Source organism: Protopterus annectens, chromosome 5.part0, assembly GCF_019279795.1.
Source record: "Protopterus annectens isolate FY-2018-M chromosome 5.part0, PAN1.0, whole genome shotgun sequence".
NCBI classification, from domain to species: Eukaryota; Metazoa; Chordata; order Ceratodontiformes; family Protopteridae; genus Protopterus; species Protopterus annectens.
The window spans coordinates 413,454,638-413,475,981 of NC_056735.1; the positions used below are offsets into that span (position 1 = coordinate 413,454,638).

Below are 21,344 nucleotides of genomic sequence, written 5' to 3' on the forward strand. Positions count from 1 at the left end.
GCTCAGCTAAATTCTGATCCCTCAACCAGGCATGCCTGCGAAGAACAGAACTAGTGGCAGCCACCCTCGAGGAGGCCTGTACAGCATCAAAACCACATTGCAAAGAATGCTTACCCACTTGTTCAGACACATGAACCAAATCCAGCAACTCTTTACACTCAATACCTTCCGCCAAAGCATCCACCTTAGATTTCAATTGAGAAAGGAGATAATTTTGATATTTTAGCATGTGAAACTGACAATTCAACGCTCTCATGGCTAGAGTGGAAGAAGTATATACTTTCTTTCCCCACCTATCCAAAGCCCTTGCCTCTTTATCAGTGGGAACAGGATTTTTAACCACAGAGGCCTTAACACCTTTAGGCCCCTGAGAAACAGTTTCTGGATCCGCCCTAGGACTCTTAAACAAATACTTATGAGCTTCGGGCACCCTACAATACCTGTCAGGTTCAACAGGAGCAGGAGGCAAAGAGTCAGGGTTCAGGGAAGCCTCTGCAAAAACATCCTCCACCACATTCAACACAGGAGGTATAGCTAAGGGCCTATGCTGGGGTAAAAACAAGAATTCCCTAAGCCTTTTCCTGGAATCAGAGTAATCCTGGCCTTCCCATTTAAAGTGCTCCCTCATGGAATGCAGAGTCTCTGAAAATGAGAAATCCTCAGGAGGAGAAGCTGTAGGAGTGGAATCATCCACATCAGAATCAGAATAAGGAGGATACTCCTGCAAATCTTCCAGAAGACTCAGAAGCCTCTGAACACTGTTCAAAACTATCAAACTCGGTTCCACCCTAGGCCTCTTATCAGGAGGGGGCATAGAACCTCTAATCATAGTAATCAAATCTTCTGCCATTTTAAGCATATGTTTCTTAGGAACAGAACCCGAAATGCTAGGAGAAGCCCCATTGAAGCTGAACTTGGCCTACCTCTCAAAGAAGTTTTGGCAACAGAAGGAGAGGCTCTAACTACCTTGGGAAGAGAAGGAAGAACAGTTACCTGAGAAGCCCCCTCAGCCTGGCCTACCTCCTGAGAAGGCACATCCTGTAACAGTAAAGTTTCTGCCTGAGACTCCATGGAAACTCCTGGCAAAACCTCTGGCTCCACAGAGCCTTCTAAAGAACCGACGTCCGGGACTGCCGGTTCATCAACCCTAGGCTTCGCTGTTTTGTCCTTGCGCTTCTTGACGAAGCGGGCCGGAGCATCCGACGGCATTTTATAATTGCAACGCTTCCCAAACACTAACCTGGCACAGTCTAACCTCCTCTTAATAGTGCGTTTGTTAAACCTAGCACAAGAGCGGCAACCAACAACGCCGTGCTCAGGCCCTAAACAAGGTATACACAAGGTATGGTAATCCCTATGAGGTATCTGTTTCCCACAAGAAATACAGTTATTCACTTTTTCTGACATCCGGTTAAATACTGAGGCAAGAAAAAAACAAAATGTTCCCCAACGGGGTACTTAGCCAACTCTGCTTCGGTCTGAAACTCCGGTTTCGGAAATATTTCAGAACGCCAACCTGCACTCGCAAAACTGCTTCTGCATCGAACCATGCGGCAAAAAAGACTGAGGATATGACGTCGGTCATGCGCATTAGTACCCTGACGTACTGACGTCAGTCTAATGCGCCCTGACCGACGTCAGCCATATACTCTGGTATTCGGGCCGACTGGACAGCGGACTACACCCAATAGTAAGGACTGCAGCAATGGGGGACGAAGAACATCTGTACTATGTTCATCGTGCATACAGCTGCAGTCCTCACAGATGGGTTGAATCCCAAAGCTGAGAAAGGGGTGGTAGGCACTAGGTGCAACTAGGAGGAGCCAAAATGCCCTGCAAGACTGCAGTGGCAAAGCCTGCTCTAGATTTGGAGTATAATGGTAAGTTGTAGTGCTTGGAGAAGGTATGCACAGAACTCCAAGTGGCTGCTTCCAAGATATCCTTGGTAGGAACTCCTCTGAGGAAAGCTGTAGAGGTGGCTGTGGCCCTGGTGGAATGAGTTCTAATGCCTGTAGGTACAGTTTTGCCATGAAAGGAATAGCAAAAGCGTATGCAGTGGGCTATCCATTTTGAAATTGTCTGTTTGGAAATTGGCTTTCCTTGAGCTCCTACGGCATAGGCCAGAAAGAGCTGTTCTGATTTTCTGAAAGGCTTTGTTCTGTCCAAAAAATAACGCAGTTGTCTGTGGATGTCCAAGGAATGTAGTAATCTCTCCCCTTTGTTTTGAGGATTAGGATAAAAAGTAGGTAAATGTATGGCCTGATTTAAAGCTACCCTGGATACCACTTTAGGCATAAAGGACGGGTTGGTTCGTAAGGAAACTCTGTCCTGATGGAAGATCATAAAAGGCTGGACAGCCATGAGAGCCTGTAATTCTGAAACTCTACGAGCTGAGGTGATAGCCAGAAGGAAAGCCGTTTTCCAGGACAAGTATTGCAAATCTGCTGAAGCAGCTGGCTCAAAAGGAGGCAGGGTCAGTTTTTCCAGAATGAAATTAAGATCCCAAGCAGATATTGGTTGTTTCCTTGGAGGTCTCAAATTCTTAGCCCCTCTGACGAACTGTCTTAAGAGAGGGTGAGAGAATAAAGGTGGATCAGTGTTGTATTCTGCAGAAATGGCTGAGGCATGGATTTTGATGGAGGAGAAGGAAAGTCCACTGCTTAGCAGTTCAGTCAAATATTGTAGTATTTGTGGTAAATTCAGTTTTCTGGGGTCCTGGCCCTTTTTCTCATTCCAGGTACAAAAACGTTTCCATTTTGCGGAGTAAGTTTTCCTAGTTGATGGCCTTCTGGCCTCCAAAATGACATCCTGCACCTCCTTGGAGAGTAGGGCCTGCTGTGATGCTAAGGAATCTTCCATGCGGCTAGATTGAGTGTTTTTAGTTGACTGTGAAGAGTTTTGAAGCTGTGTTGAGTCGGAAGAGGAGGCATTAGAGGCAGGGTCCATGGTGGGGAATGCGTCAGGCTCCTCAGGAGTGGGTACCAGTGTTGCCTTGGCCAGTCCGGAGCAATGAGCATCATCTTTGGTCTGTCTGCACTGGTCTTCAATAGCACTTTGGGCAGCAGAGGAAAAGGTGGGAAGGCATAAACTGTCATTGATGCTCAACTGAAAGAGAGAGCATCCACTCTCCAGGCCTTTTGATGGAAGATCCTTGAGCAGAATTTTGTCAAATGATGATTTTTGTGGGAGGCAAATAGATCTATGTCTGGCCTTCCCCATTCTTGGATTATTTCTGTAAAAACTTTTGGATGCAACTTCCATTCGTGTGGATCTGTCATATTCCTGCTTAGGTTGTCTGCCAGTGTGTTTTCCTTGCCTGGCAAGTACTGTGCTTGTAGTTCCATTTGTAAGTCCATGGCCATGTTCCAAAGTGACATGGCCAGTCTGCATAGGGGGTAAGAATGTGTTCCTCCCTGCTTGTTTATGTACCACATAACTGTGGTGTTGTCCGTTCTTATCAATAGTTGACCTGGTTGTAGAAGGTCCTTGAAAGCTATAATAGCATTTGTTACCGCTAGCATTTCTTTTTGATTGATGTGAAGGTGCTTTTCTTTTTGGGACCATTTGCCCTGAATGCACCGTTCTGTCATGTGCGCCCCCCAAGCGTAGTCCGAGGCTTCTGTTGTGATGTCTTGATTTGCTTGAGGCTTGCTGAAAGGAAGACCTGTGTTTGTTTGGCATGCTTGAGCCCACCACAAAAATTCCTTTTGCAGACATGGAATTAGTGGTATTATTGTTTCCAAACTGTGGCTGTGTTGAGACCATATGTTTTTCAGGTACCATTGTAGTTTCCTCATATGCAGCTTTGCACATGGGATTAGTAAGATGCAAGATGCCATGAATCACAGAGCCTGCAGGATTTTCCTTGCGGTAAGCCTGATGCAATTTGCTAGTGTTCTGAAGTATTGGATTAGTTGCCCCTGCTTTTCTGGCGGGAGGTAGGCCATCTGAGTGTTTGTGTCCAAGTTGGCACCCAAGATAATTATCTTCCGAGAGGGTATTAGTCTTGATTTCTTTTTGTTGACTGTGTATCCCAGAGAGTTCAATAACATTATTACACAAGCCAGATGTTTCTGAAGGATGTGTTTGCTGTCCGCTTGGATCAGACAGTCGTCCAAATAGGGATATATTTGTATCCCTTGAAGTCTGCAGTAGGCAATTACTGATGCCAGGCATTTCGTGAATACTCTGGGCGCAGTAGATAAGCCAAAGGGCAATGCAGAGAATTGATAATGAGTTGAACCTGCAAGAAATCTGAGGTATCTTCTGCAATTTTGTCTGATTGGGACATGCAGGTATGCCTCCTTGAGGTCCAATGTTACCAGCCAATACTCCTTGCCCAGCATGGGAAGCTGCTGTAGAGTGAGCATCTTGAATTTTGGTACGAGTAGGAATGTGTTTAGGATGGATAGATCCAGAATAGGTCTCCAATCTTTTCACTTCCTTGGCACCAGAAATAGCCTGGAATAAAACCCTTGACCTTGTTCGTGCATAGGTACCACTTGAATAGCTTTCATGTTTTTGAGATCTGTAATTAGCCTTTGTGGCTCTGCCCTTTGATTGTGTGGCAGGTTTGGCATGCCTCTCATTTTTGGAAGGGTGTGAAAATGGAATTTGTAGCCTCTGTTTATAATGTCCAGGATCCATTTGTCCTTTGTGACAGTATGCCAATTTTTTGAAAATAATGCCAGCTTTCCTCCCAAGGGGGCTGCCATTTGAGATCTGGTTGGCATGCAAAGTGGAAAGTCATTGGGTTTGCTTTCTGATAGATTGCGAGTTGTCCTCACCACCTCTTTGTGTAGGAGCTTGCCATTGTCTGCCTCTGTACGATCCTTGAGATTGTCCTCTGCCCCTCGGGCGCCTCTTTGGTGTCTGTCTGTGGCAGGAAAGGACCAGTTTTTGGAAGGCCAATTTCTACTAAAACGTGGGGGTTGTACCTGTAGAAATTCTTTTACAGTTTGCATTGATTTAGCCTTTCCCTCCATTTTCCTTAATACCTCCTCAGCATTAGCACCAAATAATACATCCTTTTGAAGAGGAGTGTCTAGTAATTTAGCTTTGACATGATCAGGTAAGACTTGTTCCTTAAGCCAGGCATGCCTACGTATGACTGATCCTGTAACAGCAGCTCTGCATGAGGCCTCTAGAGCATCAAAACCACATTGTAAGGTATGCTTACCCACTTGTTCTGCACTATGTATCAAGTCCTGCAACTCCTTCAAATCTGGTTGTTCAGGTTGTGACATTTTACTTTTCAATTGTGATAAACTGTTGGTATTTTAGCATATGAAACTGACAGTTTAAGGCCCTCAGATAAGGTAGCCGAGGTATATACCTTTTTTCCCCACCTTTCTAAGGATCTGGAATCTCTCTCGGAAGGCAAAGGATTTTTAGCAATGGAGGTCTCAACTCCCCTGGGGCCCTGTGAGATGGTTTCTGGGTCATCAGTATGGCTCTTGTATAGAAATTGGTGAGAGTCAGGGACCCTGTAGTACCTGTCAGGCTTAACTGGAGCTGGAGGTAGAGAGTCCGGGTTAAGGCAGGCCTCCGAGTAAACATCATCTAGAATGTCCAAGACAGGAGGTATAGCCAAAGGCCTGTGCTGAGGAAGCAAGATAAATTCCGAGCCTTTTCTTGGAATCAGAATAATCCTGGCCTTCCTAGTGGAAGTGTTCCCTTAAGGTATGCAAAGTTTCCCCAAATGAGTAATCCTCAGGGGGGGGATAGAGAAGGGATGGACTCCTTCGTATCAGAGTCTTCAAAAGGGGAGTAAGAATGTTCATGATCATCAGAGTGCTCTGAAATAATGGAGCCCTGATCAGAACAGGGGGAATCTTCCTCCACTCTAGGTCTTTTGTCTGGAAGGGGCTGAGAACCTCTGATAAGAGTAATTAAATCCTCAGCCATTTTAAGCATCTGTTTCTTAGGCATGGGTCCTGGAGATGGGCCCTGTGCAGCTGGTCTCTTAGAGTGCATGGTTGCTTCAGACTTAGTGAAAGCCTTGATAGAAAAAGAAGAGGAAGGTCTGAAAACACCTTGAGTGGAGGTGGACCTGTCCACATTCTGAGTTTCGACTCAGACAGTGGCTTCGGTATCTGTAGTCGGGGTGTGGGCTGAGGAGCCTGCGACCTCGGGTACAGGAGACACCGTCAAAGACAGGTCGTCGGTAGGCAGGGGCTGCGTAGGCGCCTCACTGAGAACCGGACCACGTGTAGTCGGCTTTGGCGTGGTGTCGGTAGAGGCCGCGGACCTTGAGTGTCGGTCCTTGTCTTTTCATTTTTTAGACAAAACCGGAGTCGGAGCATCTGACGACATAGTATAGTTAAATGCTTTTCCAAAATAATGTTGGGCGAACTCCGCCCGACGCTTAATAGTGCGTTTGTTGAATGTAGCACAAAAGCGGCAGGCCGAGACCTCGTGGTCTGGGCCTAAACAAGGTACACAGAGGGAATGGAAATCCTTATGCGGTATTTGCTTCCCACAAGAAATACAATTATTAACTTTGTCTGACATCGGTCTGAGGCAAGAAAAGGTTCCCCAACGGGGTACTTAGCTTTTAAGAAGACTTCGGTTTTCAAATTTTCGTAATCTCAGGAGCTGGCCGACCGGCACTTGCGAACTGCTTCTGCTTTGGGTAACGCGCGGCAAGAAAGACTGAAGAAAATGGCGTTGGCTGGTTCCTTTATACCCCTGTCGCACTGACGTCAGGGAAGAAGCGACTACAACCGACGCCGTACCTAGACTTTGGAATTCGGCAGACTGAGGACCCGCCTGACGGCAGGAGAACCCATCTGTGAGGACTGCAGCTGTATGCACGATGAACATCAGTGCTGGTGAAACAAACGGTATTAAGAAAATCATTTTTAAGCTGTGACAGTAGGCAGTTCAGATGCTCTAAGTTTAGTGTTACTGGTGGCCAAACAAAAAAAAATAAACAGGTAGAAAATGGAAATCCAGGAAATCAAAATCCAAACCAAATATAAAGGAAGTTTTAATACTGTAAATCATATAAGATCTAGAGCTCTGATTTTTAGGAAAGGAGAGGAGTAGATTTCATAAGAATAAATGGGATTTGTGAGAATAAAAACTGCAGAACAATGCCCAGGAAGTGGAGTAAGGTTTTAATGTAAACAGAAATTCAGCAATTTATGCCATGTTGGAATAGATGGAAATTGTAAAAAGTTAAGCAAATATTCCGCACAAAAATAAAAAAGAAGTTATGTACTCACCATAACAGTCCATGTTTCTAGTCCATCTCGCCCTTCATTCTTCCATATGGGTTTGGAGCTAATCCTCAGCTCCGACTCAGCCGATTATAAAGTTCAAAGTCTCTTAGTTGGCTCGTGGCAAAGTAGGTATCCCATCGTGCACTAGTAAGAATCCTCAGATCTTGTTTGCTTTGACTATAAAAGTGCTAGAAAAGTTATCCACAAGGAACAAAGATGAAAGATCTCCACCCTACCAAAGGCAATACTATTCCTGTCTCCATAACCTCCAAGGATACATGGATGGGGGTAGGTGGGTGGGTTTGTAAGAATGAAGGGCGAGATGGACTACAAACATGGAACATAATGGTGAGTACACAACTTCTTTATGTTCTGCAGTCCTATCTCGCCTTCATTCTTACATATGGGACAGCGTCCCTAGCACTATTTTCTCGGGTGGCTCACGGGAATATACTCCTAAGAACCATGGAACCAAATGAGACTCTACCCCTTGAGGTCAAATCCAATTTGTAATGAGTAATAAAGGTATGAAGGGTAGCCCAAGTTACTGCTGCACAAACACTGTCAACTGGGACTCTGGCTTGAAAGGCAGCAGATGTGGATAGGGATCTGGTAGAATGAACCTTAATTTTAAATGGAAGTTCTTTTCCATTGGAAGAGTAGATAAAAGAGATACAGCTGGAAATCCAATAAGATACAGTTACCTTGGAGACTGGCAGATCTACCCTAGTTTCAGAAAAGGATATGAACAATTAGTCTGATTTTCTAAGTTCCTTGGTTCTATGTAGGCAGAACCGTAACTGTCTGTGAACATCCAGCTGATGAAATTTATATTCTGCACCGTTTGAATGATTAGGAAAAATACAAGCAGTTCGACAGTTTGGTTCATATCAGACTCTGAGCAAACTTTGGGGATGAAGGAAGGATTTGTAAGAAGGGAAACTCTCTCTCTATGAAAAATCAAGTAAGGTGGTTTGACTGACAGTGCTTGCAACTCTGACACCCTTCTAGCAAATGTAACAGCTACTAGAAAAATGGTTTTCCAAGACAGAAACTTCAGTTCACAAGAATGTGCAGGTTCAAAAGGTGGGGAAGTTTGGACAGAACGAAATTTAGATCCGAAAGGGAGGTCTTAGCAAGGTAGTGCCTTCAAGGAAAGTTTTACATAATCTGTGAGCCATCAGATTAGGCTCATGTTGTCCCAAATGAAAATTGGATATCGCTGCCAGCTAAACTTTAATTGTAGCAGCAGCTGATCCCTGATGGAAAAGTTTGGTTAGGAATTTTAACACCAAGGGGATGGGTGTTGTGCAAGGATCTACATTTTTCTCTTTTGCCCAGACAGAAAATCATCTCCATTTGCTAGCGTATAATTTCCTCGTGGAAGGTTTGTGGGAGAACGTGAGGATATGGGTCACTGCAGGTGAAAAATCATGAAGCCTGACTAAAGATGGAAGTGGAGCAGCCACGCTGTCAAGTTGAGTGTGTAGAGGCAGGGGTGAAGGGAACCTGACATGCGTGTCAAGAGGTCTGGAACTGGGCCCAGAGCCCATGTATGGTCTAAGAGAGGAGGCCAGAGAAAGGGGAACCAAACCTGACAAGGCCAGTAAGGAGTGATAAGAATCATTTTGCTTCCCAATGACTTTGCTTTCTGGATCACTTTTGATATGAGCAGAAAGGGGGGAAATGTATAAAGAAGTCCCGGAGGCCAATTGTGAACTGTGTCTCTCGGTGACTCCTCTAGAGGGGGGATAAGGGAGAAGTAGCTGCTGCATTTGGCGTCGATTGGACTGGCAAACAGATCGCAGCAAGGCTGTCCCCATTTGCAGAAAATCTGTTCTGCGACTTTCTGATTTAGAGACCACTCGTGGGGCATCAAGATTGCCCTGCTGAGCTTGTCAGCTATCACATTGGTTGTCCCCGTGATGCGCATTGCTACTAGAAAGCGCTGGGAAGATATCGCCCACTGCCAAACATGAAAAGCCTCTCGACATAGGGGGTAAGATCTGGTTCCTCTTTGTTTGTTTAGATACCATACCACTGACATATTGTCAGATTGGATTGCTATCGTCCCTAGAGGAAGAAAATCGTGAAGTGCTTACAATGCTAGTAGCACTGCTCTCATCTCTAGGATACCGATATGCAAGTGAGCCTCGTGATCTTGCCATGTGCCTTGGACAGTCCTGAATAGATAATGCCCCCTCTCCCCCGTCTGGAAGGCATACGTGGTCACAGTAGCAACGGGTTGGTGAGGAAGGGTGTTCCTGTTGTCAGCTGATCAGGCTGACTCCACCAACAAAGGTCCTTTTTGCAAGATTCAATTATGAGAATATGATGAGACAGAGGTAGTTGCTGAAGATACCAATGGGAAAAAAGTAGCCACTGAAGGATTTGCATATGCGATCTGGCTAGTGGAGCTAGAGTTATGGTAGAAGCCATGGTCCCTAAAAGTTTCAGCACTGTCTTGGCCTTGATTTTTTGTTGAGGAAGTAAGCCGTATATCTGTTGTCTGAGATTCTGAATTCTGTCTGCAGGAAGAGGAGCCATCATGGTGACTGTGTCGAATTCGGTGCCTATAAAAATCACAAACAGAGGGCGACAAGGCAGACTTTTCCCAATTTATCCTAATTCCGAGCTGGATGGTTGAATCCCTGGCTTGTAAGAGTAGGTGCCTGTTGGTGGCAGTCAGGAGCCAGTCGTCCAGGTATGGAAACACATAATCCATGACGTCTCAAGTGAGGTGCCACTACCGCCATACATTTGAACACCCTGGGGGCTGTGGTGAGACCAAAGGGCAGAGAATGAAATTGGTAATGACTGGCTCCCAGCCGGAAACATAGATGACGCCTGAATGCCCTGTCCACTTTGATGTGGTAGTACACATCCTGGAAATATAGGGAGCACATCCAATTGTCTTTCCCTAACAGAGGGAGTATAGACTGCAGGGTTACCATTCGGAACTTGGACTTCTTTACTGATTCGTTTAATTTGCTGAGGTCCAAAATGGGCCTCCAATCCCCTGTTCGTTTTGGCACTAAAAAGAATGTGGAGTAAGTTCTGAATCCTATATGGTCTGCAGGGACGGTTTGGATGACTCTCTTTGAAGGCAACTTTTGAACTTCTATGGTTGCTTGATCCCTGTGATTGGGTGGAACGTCTGGGATCTTCTTGGGGATGTGGTGGAAGAAAGAAGGGTAAGGAGTATCCTCTGGTGATTATTCTTTGTACCCACTTGTCTTGGGTGATGTTGAGCCAGGCTTCTGGATACAAAGATAAGTGACCACCGACGGGCTCCAGAGAAGTGCAGCCAGGCCCCACATAAGGAGCGCTGATTGAAACGGCCACGAAAAGAATCGTGGCCACCCTGGTTTAGCAAACCCACCTGCCTCTAGGGCGACATCCACCCTTAGCTCCACGTCCCCTACCTATGAAGGAGGAATCACCCTGTGCGTCCAGGAAAAGTCTCTGCGATTTCTTGAACCACATTTTCCCATCTCTCTGATCTCTGGGGTATGGTCTAGAAGGGACGGTAAAACATACTCCCACTGCAGAGAGAGTTTTTCCTTCCTGTTCGCACCTGGTGAGTGTATATTTGACCTTAGGTCCAAACAAAGAGGAATTGTCGAAGGGGGCGTTGGTAAAAGTAGATTTGAAGGGCTCCACCAAATTACATAAGCGCATCCAGGAGTGTCTCCTAAGGGAAACCCCTGAACCTGCTGCCCTATTCACTCCATCTGCTGCATAGGAAATCAGCCTCATGGAGGAGTTAACAATGGAGTTTAAGGTGGACAAATGAGCAGTGACTTTCTCAGGAACTCCTTCAGTTGATGTACCTTGGAGAGTATCTCCTAGCTCCTTTAGGAGATCTCTTTGAAGCCTAGTAAAATGTGTGAGGTAATTCAGCTATCTGAGAGTAAAAGCTACTGAAGAGAAGATACGCTTCCTGTATCTATCCATCGTTCGAGATTCCTTGTTTGGTGGGATGGACAGATGTAGAAGTCTCCACTAGTTCCTTCTTTGTGGCTGCCGCCACCACCATAGCATCTACAGACACAGCTTTGGTCAAGAACTTTCTCTTTGGGGGCTAAGAGAAATTTGTTGGTTCCACTGCATCAGGAGTTTCCCCACACCTTCCAACTAACTAGGTCCAGGAACTCATCAAAAGGTGGAGACACCCAAGAGGCTGAAGGCTGAGACCCGAAAGCCTTCAGGTACACTGCCTCCTCATAAGAAGGGGTGACAGTGGGCCAGCCGCCTCTGCTTCAGGATCTCCAAGATATCTACAAAGGAGTTACCATCACAGGACGTCCTGGGGGACCCTTCTGACTCCTCGAGGTCAGTGTCCAGGGTGATGGAGTCATCCGAGGAATCTACATGCTTCCTCTTGTATGTCCTCTTCCAAGGGGGCTCCTCAGGGATTCTAGGGAGGTCTCGGAAGACTGAGGGCCACCCAACAGGGGCTCCAGAGGCTGCGGGTCTCTGCTGCCAAGAGAAAGACAGAGATGGTGCCGAGGCAGAGGTCGGTGCTTGAGGGGGAATAGTATTGGTACCCTTCGGCGGAGCTGACTGAAACAGCACGCTCATCATCTCAAATGCAGAACTCTATGGCTCCGAGGACAGCCCAGGTTCCGAAGAAACGGAGGTAGCCCTCAGCTCCAAAGTGATCGGCTCCAAGATGAATGTAGGGTCCAAGCTCAACCTAGCCGACGCACCGAGAGGTAAGCTCGGCACAGAGGAAGTTTGGGTCCAAGCGTCCCTGTAGGGGCAGACTGGTGAGCTTCGGCTCCTGGACACCAAGGACAGCGCCGAAGGTGTCAAAGCGGAACTCTGCTCTGAGACAGACACAAGGGGTGCTGGAACCGAACATTCCACAACAAGTGGCACCGAAATCTCTGGCTCTGAAGGACCAACATGGCTCAGAGGAAGAAAAGCAACAGGGAGAATGGTCTTAGACGGCTCCACAGTCGACTAGGTCAGAGCCGGCAACAATTTTGGTAAAGCAGACAACTTCAAAAGTCTAAGCACTACTCTCTACATCCTCTTCCAAAAGGCTCTTGGAGGATCTGGATAACAGGGTAGGCAACCTAGATCTCTGTAATATAGAAGACTATAAAGTTGGGGAGACCAGCAAAACCTCTCTAGACCGGCTCAGATGCAATTTCTCAGTGGTTGGCTCCAAATGACTTGGGGCCAACACTACAGTGTCAACATCGATCACCTCGACCGGCTCTGAGGACAGTGGAGCCGAAAAGGTAGAAGGCTTATCCAATTTTAATACTTTGAGGAGGTCCACACAAAATAGTTGGTGCAAAAGAATGTCTCTTTGCCGACATGACCTTCTCTTTCGTTGAAGAGGGAGACTTGGAGGATGATGAAGAGCTTTCTAAATCCTCCTCGAAGGAAGGCTTAAGGAGACCTTTCAGTATTAATTTGTTCTTTCTTTCTTGGAGAACTCTGGAGCTGAAGGAGTGACAGAAATAAGTTTCCTGTAGATGAATGGCTCCGAGGCAGTAAACACAGTTACTATGGCCATCAGTGATTGACATTTTTCGGGAGCACTTGACACACCGAAGGTGTATGATCTTTGGACTCCTTAGACGTGCTTAGTACAAACAGAACTCTATAAAGACAGGAGAGGACAAAGTCCTCTAACTTAAACGGGCCTCGCCCTGTAAGAAAACTACACACAAAAAGGCAACCGAGGACTAGGTCCTTTAACTTAAATGGGCCTAGCCCTGTAGAGGAAACACCACCAGAAAGTTTAATAAAGGACAAAGTCCTCTTAACTTAAACGGACCTAGTTGCTAAGAAACAGGAAAGAAGCTAAGTCAGAAAAGTACCACAAAATGTAAAATTTAAACAAGCTAAAAACTAGCCAATAATAGTAAATGACACTGCACACAAAATACTATTCTAGTGAAATACTAGAAAACAAGGTCCTAACACAAATGTGGACCTACACTAATAAGAAACTATCTAAAAAAAAACTGACACACAGAAGGGATACCACTCTGAAAACATAAAAAGGACCTAGAGATGGCCAACAAGTTCTCAGCAATAACTACAGAAAATTTAGCAAAAACACTATTTACTACCTATGATAACTATTACTAAAACTATGTAAACTAAGCTATATTATAAGTAGAAATATCAATAAGAACTGAAAAATATTTAACTTAGCCACGGCCAAGCAAGAAGCACTTCTGAACTCGTAGAAGAGGCAAACGAAATCTGGGGATTCTTATTAGTGCACTATGGGATACCCACCTTGCCATGAGCCAGCTAATAGACTTTGAGCTTTGTAACTGGCCGAGTCGGAGCAGAGGATCGGCTCCGAACCCATATGTAAACATGAAGGCGAGACAGAACTAGAGAACATCTGTTATGTTTTTTTTTCTATTAATGCATGTCAACTCACAAAGCAACTTGCATTCTGATCATTTAATAAATGTGTTAAAAATATTAACTTCATTTCATTGCAACTAAAAATGTTAACTTGCATTCCCCTACCTTTGCCTCTTCCGGATTTCTAGCCAGAGCTCGCATAATACAGGAAATTCAAGCAAACTCAAGGAGGACACAAGGAAAACTTTACAAACTTTTTATCTTCCAGTGCAAGAACCCATTACCAAAACATGTACATTGGACTCCATGTACAAGCAACTTCAGATGTATCTAGTAGTAGTACTGTTGGATGCCTATTTTCAAAATCCAAAACAAACCTTAGTAGGACTAGATGTTCTTTTCTTCTTGGCTGGACTGGACAGGTCATCCACTTGGTTTGAAGGAACTGTATGTGCTGACAAGGGTTGCTGTGAAGAATGTGTTTGAGAAAGACCTCCTACAGGCTCATTATTGTGATGATGAGGTTTACAAGCCTACAAATTAAAAAAAAAAAAAAAAGATGGCTTTGTTCTTCTTTACCCACCTCTTACAACTCTATGCTTCTATTTTCTACAACAGCTTAATAATAATCAAGCAGCTATGTTTGTGTTGATCTGTAATGGGTCAAATCAATTTCAAAGGTCGCTGTTGGCATCCAAAACACCATTTCAGGACCCCAAGTTAAGTAAGTGATTCGTACACATCAAAATAATTATTGTTACATGAAATAAATCACACAGGCATGAAAAGCAACACCTTCCATGTTTTTCACCATTAGCGGGCTGTCTCTGTGTGTTGTAGATGGCACACTACTTTGCAAACAAACAAAAGGAATTTTCAAAAGAATAAACCAATCCTGCACCCATTAAAATAAATGTGCGACTACTGATTAAAAAAACAACCCTTAAAGCTGGGTATCTGCAGTACATACAGTCTAACCCAACCTCTCACCTGCTGTGCTGAGTTCATGGCACCCTGCCTGGAGGTAAGTTCTGCGGGGATTGGTAGGCTCCATGCCTCCTCAATACTAGGAAGCAATTTAGTTTTACTCTGTAGACTACCTTGTGGAAGGTTACACAACTGAGCCTAGGAAAAATTATGTAAAAAGCAAATTTAACAAAAACCTATTTTTAGTAAATAAAATTCTACTATATCCTCCTTAATACTATTGCTAATTATATCTTAAAGGAAAATGTATAAGTTAGACTAGGATTTGTTTTTTTTTTTTTTTTTAAAGATTCACTGAAAACAGAGTGTATGTAACCAGCACACTACCCTTCATATTCAAGAAAAAAAATCTATAATTGTTACTTGTATTAAAATTAAAGAGATGCCCTCAAAAACTAAAATTAAATATTAATATTATTTTGTTTTCTATAATACTATGGAAACCTAAGCATAAAAGGCAACAAACACATAAGTTAAACAATTTCATATACCATATCTAATTTCCATTAAACACTGGAGTCTACATTGTCAAAGCAGTAATTCAAATGTGTAGTGATCTCTCAAAAAGGAAAGGCAATACTCGCATTTCTTTTACTAATCTTCAGTTCATAATACACAGGTAAATAACGTGTATAAATTATACATCCATATTTTACTCCAAGGGCTTAAGAGCCAATATCTTCCAAAAAAACTGAATACAATTTACCTGTAAATACTTTATCCGAGCTGTAAGTGCAGAGGTATTGTTACAGTTTTTGCCCCTAGCTGCATTTATGTAGCATTTAATGGCATCCTGAGGCTGGTTACAAGACTCATACAGTGTGCCCAAGTCCATCCAAGCTGCAGCATGGCCATGATCCAACTGCACAGCACAAATGTAAGCCTGTAAAGCGTCCATTGGCTGATTCTGCTGCTGGTACAACACACTATACCCAAGGAGGGAAAAACAAGAAAACATTACAATGTAGACAATTTAAGGAATATAAAATAACAGTTATAAATGCATGCTAGGAAAAATAAAATCATCCACAGGAAGGATTTCCAATTCAAGTTAAAGTGAAACATGATGGAGAGCACATACAGTGCTGAGTAATATGAACATCTGGAAGTTGCACACAATTTCCTTGTTTTTTTTTTGTGTGGAGTGTAGTTTAAGTGTGTGGAACAAATGTAGTCCTATTTAAGCTCCCAAACACTGAAACCTATGTACACTACAAAGTCAAAAGCTAAAAGTACTGCTTGTTTTCAAATCCCCTGCAAATCTTAACTTGCTTTTCGCAAACTCTGACTTAAAAATTACATTTTTTATCAAAACAGGTGGTATTATACAGCAGTCTCTTACACTCCATATGATAATAAAATGACTATGAATAAACCAGTAAACTAGGCAAGTGTAGTAAATACAATCATTTGAAGATGTTGGTGACTATAGGCAAAACAGTAATGGGTTAAAGAAAAAAACAGCAGGACAGCAGGGTTACACTTTGTTGCACCTTTTCCAGAAAATTACTTTTCAACCTTAACACTGACCAGATCTTTTTTGTTTCACTCTGATATATACATACCTTTTAACCTGAAATTATACATAATCTGGACAAAGGCACATGAAAAATAAATACAAATCTGCATGCTGATTAACATAAAATTAGCAATTATGTAACCTCACCCATGGTGGAATTGTGGGATACCAACTTTTAAACTCAAATTAAAGAACAGACAAAATATTATACACCAACAGAACAGTGTTTTATTTAAATTAATATTTGAACTTGTATCACACTTTGTTCAAACTGCAAAACTAAAATACAATTTTCTTTTATAAAAATAAAATTAATTGCTTCAGCCTTCTACAGCCAGAAAACAAATGAGCTAGATTTAAACAGAGGAAATCAGCAGATAGGTAGGTTTATAAACTGAGCACTGTTGGCAAATGCAATCAGTTCTTTCAAACAGAGAAGTGCAGCAATTAATTGAATTCAAATAACTAATAATATACGGATTTAGCTAACACAAGGAATACATTCAATATAATTTCTACAAAGATAAACATTAAAAATATTTTCTATGTAAACTATCTAAGCAATCTATTGCAGAATTATCCATACAAAACATTACCTTTGAAACACTTACATTTAGGCTCCTGAACTAACATTGCCTTTAGCTGTTTTTTTAAAAATGATCATCTACATAGTGGCTGCTGCTCTTGAAGAATAAATTGCCTATGTAAACAAAAAAAAAACAAAAGGAAGCTGCGGTGGTACAGCGGTAGCGTTGTTGCCTCACAGCAAGAGGTTCTCCTGTTCGATTCTCGGCTGGAGTGCCTTCTGTGTGGAGTCTGCATACCCTCCCCGCAAATGAGTGGCCTCCGAAAGACATGCGTGAATGGGTGTGCCTTCGCTGAAGGTTGGGCTGGCCACTCAACAGCATAAAAATCTACTGCCAATCATTAGCGGACCGGAGTTCCGCTGTGGCGACCCCTAACCAAGAAAAGCCGAAAAGACAAACATTAAAATAAAGATAAGCTAGTAATACTGCAATAAGGAATCGATGGCAAACTGATAACAGGTTCACAGTTACTTATCTCCTCCAAAGTAGACATTCTCAAGACTGCAGCATCCACCCCCTTTAAAAGTACAACACAGTACAATATCAGCAATTCATATACATACTATGGGAGAAGAACCCATAAGCTTTCTGCATCAAAAGCAAGCATACTATCTATTGCGTTACTAATACCAAAACAACCTTGGCATAAGCAGCACTAAACTTTTCTACCCCTGAAGAACTATGTAGCACAAGAAATCTGGAAAAAGACAGAATTTATTCGGGGGGGGGGGGGGTGGCAAAGGCCCAGAACTAGGGACACCTTTTAAACATTGGTTGTACAATCTTAGAAAGTTGCTAAAATAAAATATTTTGTGCTACCATGTGTTTCCTGAAAGATAGGAAGACAAACTCAAATGGCTATCACTATTTAGTGAATTCAGTTCTAAATGATTTGGCAGAAAACCACAAATTTTAAGAGAAACATACCAAAAGTATGAGCCAAACATTCTATGAAATCCTGGACAGTTGAGAGCTATGATCAGCTCCTTGAATCACAAATGGTGGCATGGGTAGAGAATTCAGACTCTGGCTTCTTGTACCCAAAGTACAGGGTTGGAGCCTGAGTAACCCTAACCACAAGTTAGCCCTAACTGCGGCATTTGACTTACACACACATCCACCCTCTAGCAAGACTAATACAGCAGCTCCTTACACAGCGAACCTGCTAGCTAGCAATATTAATACAGCAGCAGCTCCTTACACAACATGAACTTACTTGCCAGCAACACTAATAAGTTAGCTCCTTACAGAATACGACAGAGAAATTCTAAGCAATACTAACATGGTAGCTCCTTACACAGTAAAAACTTATTTGCTAGCTACAGCCTACATGCAATACTAATACGGCAGCAGCCTCCATAAGCAATAACTCCATTACGAATCAAACTTATCTGTAGTGCTTGTGAACGTGGAAGGAGATTTATAGCAATCTCTTGTGCTGGTGGAGGGAAGAGCACAGATCTGACTAGGACTGCCACTGGACTCAATACATTGCTGGCTGCTGTACATAAAATAAACACAGACACACCCCCTCCAGCTCCAGCTCTTAGCTGAATTCTGACAGGCTGTAAGTCTGCTCATGGCAGTGATGTTATCATGCATGCCCCTGCACGTAATGTCAGGAAAATTCACCACAAAAAAAAAAAAAAAAAAAAGAAAGAAATTTGAAAAACAACCCAGGAAATCTGGAAATTAAAGGGGCCACTAGAGAATTCATGGCGCCTCATTACTTTGGGCTCAAAACCAGTAAATACAGAGGAATTCGGTATGGTTGATAGGTCTGGATATATACAATGGAGACCACTTGCAAACTGGCACTGCCAACACAGTGCCTTATCTTGCACACTGCACAGATGGACTAAGCAATTGCATACCTTCAAAAAGAGGGAAAAATAGGCATTTCAAGGCTGAAACACATTCCTTGGCAATGCAAAATCATAATTTCTATCTTATTTTTAACGTTTAAAAAGTATTGCTTGTGTCTTTAATAAAACTGTGGTCACACAGTACACAAAAGTTACTATGCACATTCTAACAGAGTCTCAATACTTTCTTGTACTATTGTAACTGCAATTACCGGAAAATAACTAAGCTGCAGTTATACTGAAATGACACACTCGGAAAAGAATCTTAGAAGCTTTCTGAAATAATAATGGAACATACACGATTTACAGGAAAATGGGCCATCAAGACAGAGTCCTAAATAATTATCTACAAACTGTTAAGGGAAATAATGTATGCTCAAGTTTGCAGCCAAAATTATATAAATGTGATAAAACATGACATAACCTGAAGCAGCAACAAAAGGAACAAACTATGAACCTCTTCACTCAAGAATCAAGGACAAAGCTGGGAATGACATGACAGCAACTCAGACTGAGGGAATCTTGGCAACCTTCAAACATTTTTTCTAAATTCAAGTAGATACCCTTTCTAGAAAAGCAAATGCTCAATCTCAGACTCAGCAAACTTGATCCAAAGATAACACAGTTAAGACTGCTCTCAAAATATCTTATTAGGCAGGAATCTGAGATGATGAGACATTCTACACTACTTCCTGAAGCAGAGTGTTTCTCTATCTGTAAGATAAGAGCCTAGGAAGGCCGTACTTTCAACAGGCTAAAACAAGAGGGCAATGCTCAACGAGCCAGCTGTACCCATGCTTCTGCTCTGGCTTTAAAAACTTGCCTTTATACCAAGATCTGCAGCCATGACTACTAGTAGCACTTACTATACAATGAGGAAATTAATAGTTAAGAACCATCTTGATATTTTTCTGGTGACAAGACTAGCATGTCAGCTAATGCTTGAGCATGGCTGCTAACCCCATCTTAAAGGGTGCTAAAAAGCTTCAGAAATAGGATCCACAGAATTAAAATTATCAATATGAAGTATGAAGCAAAGATGACACTATCACAGCAAAATAAAAAAAAAAAAAAAAAAAAATATATATATATATATATATATATATATATATATATATATATATATATTTAAGGCGCTTTACATCAAAGCAGCCCAATAACTGGGAAATACAACTGCATAAGTAACGCAGCACAAGAGCAACATTTGACTAGACGGACTACTGTACAATATTCCTTTCTTTTCCATACAGAATTCCAAAGCAATAGTGTCATCTCATCCCCCAGTACCAGGCTGACTCCCCAATAAACAATTTTTTTTTTCTCTCAAAATTTTTTTTTCAAATACATTTGAACGAGTTCCATAGTATTTATGCATAACAATTTAAATAACTATGTACACTATTTATATTAGCCTGACACTATAACAGATCTTAATGTATACAGGTACTTTAGAAGTATGTCCAATCCATTATCAAAGTCTCTGATCAATTATTGTATAGTGTCAATCAATGATAAGACTTTTCCCACAGGGTTGTCGACAAATGGCTTTGGATACATTCTTAGTTCTTTAATTTTAATTTCCAAAAATGCTGTGGTCTTCAGTAGGCTGTAGAAGTCTTCCAAAGTTGGTACTGTGTTTGTATTCCATCTTCTTGTTATACACTTCCTTGAAATTGCAAGTATAGATCATACCAGATATATGTTTGACATTTTCAAATGAGGACCTTCGTTCACATTTAATAATACAAGAGCTTTTAGTTAAATAAAATTATTCATAAAGCTTGTAGAAAGCAATACCTTTCCAAAATGGCTTAATTTTAACACAATCTCAGAAAATGTGGTTCCAATCTGCAGTGTGTACTTGCTCACATCTCCAACATATTCCTTTTATGGAATAACTAATTTTACTGACTCTGTCTGGGGTTAAGAATGCTCTGTGCAAGCATTTCCAATTAAAAACATTCCAGTATTGTGTAAAGGATGTATATTTTATTAATAATATCTTCAGTTAGCTGTACTGAGTGTCCTTTTGTTATACATTTCCAAGATGAGGTTTTGGGTGTGTTTTATAGTTGATCAATATTTTGTAAAATTTTAAAATACTGTTTCCCATGTCAAAGTGATTATACATGATTTCATATATGTATTTCATAATTTTAGGTATTTTTTTAAATGAAGAATTGTTAATTACTCTACTTAAGTCTTGCAAATATGACAGAATGCGCTGTAAAGTTAACCAGTCCTGTTATGGAATTTTGTATGTTGTTTTTATTACTTGCATATCTAAAACTTACAGTTCTTTGATAGACTGGAGCCAATATACAATTCTTTTCTGTTCCCAGGAAGTAACAATTTTTCTATATATTTTATCTGGAAAGTTCTTTGCGACTATAAATGGTGCTAAAAGATCAAACCAGACTTTTAAAACTATATTTGCATTAATAATTTCCTAACTGAGTCAATGTAATAATTAATCATATGAGTTTTAGTGAGTTAGTTTTGTTATATTACATACCAATACATATCAGCTACTAAGGGAGACTGCTGGGAAGGTGCTTGGTGTGACATCTGGACAGAGGAAGGAGGACAAGGAGACGTGGTGGAATGAGGAAGTACAGGAGAGTATACAGAGGAAGAGGCTGGTGAAGAAGTGGGATTGTCAAAGAGAAGAAGTAAACATGAGTACAAGGAGATGAGGCGCATGGCAAAGAGAGAGGTGGCTAAGGATAAGGCATATAGAGAGTTGTATGAGAGATTGGACACTAAAGAGGGAGAAAAAGACCTGTACCGATTGGCTAGACAGAGAGACAGAGCT

At 42.1% G+C, this 21,344-nt stretch overlaps 1 protein-coding gene across 1 annotated transcript in view; it reads right to left on the minus strand.

Annotated features, from left to right (window-relative positions):
* Window positions 1-21,344, minus strand: part of KDM6A (lysine demethylase 6A) — a gene marked incomplete in the record, with an annotated part of 3,528,619 nt that overhangs the window by 1,450,173 nt on the left and 2,057,102 nt on the right. Inside the window, 3 exon segments of the mRNA XM_044072373.1 lie at window positions 13,949-14,104; window positions 14,562-14,696; window positions 15,265-15,484. Coding sequence (XP_043928308.1) covers window positions 13,949-14,104; window positions 14,562-14,696; window positions 15,265-15,484 — 511 coding nt within the window.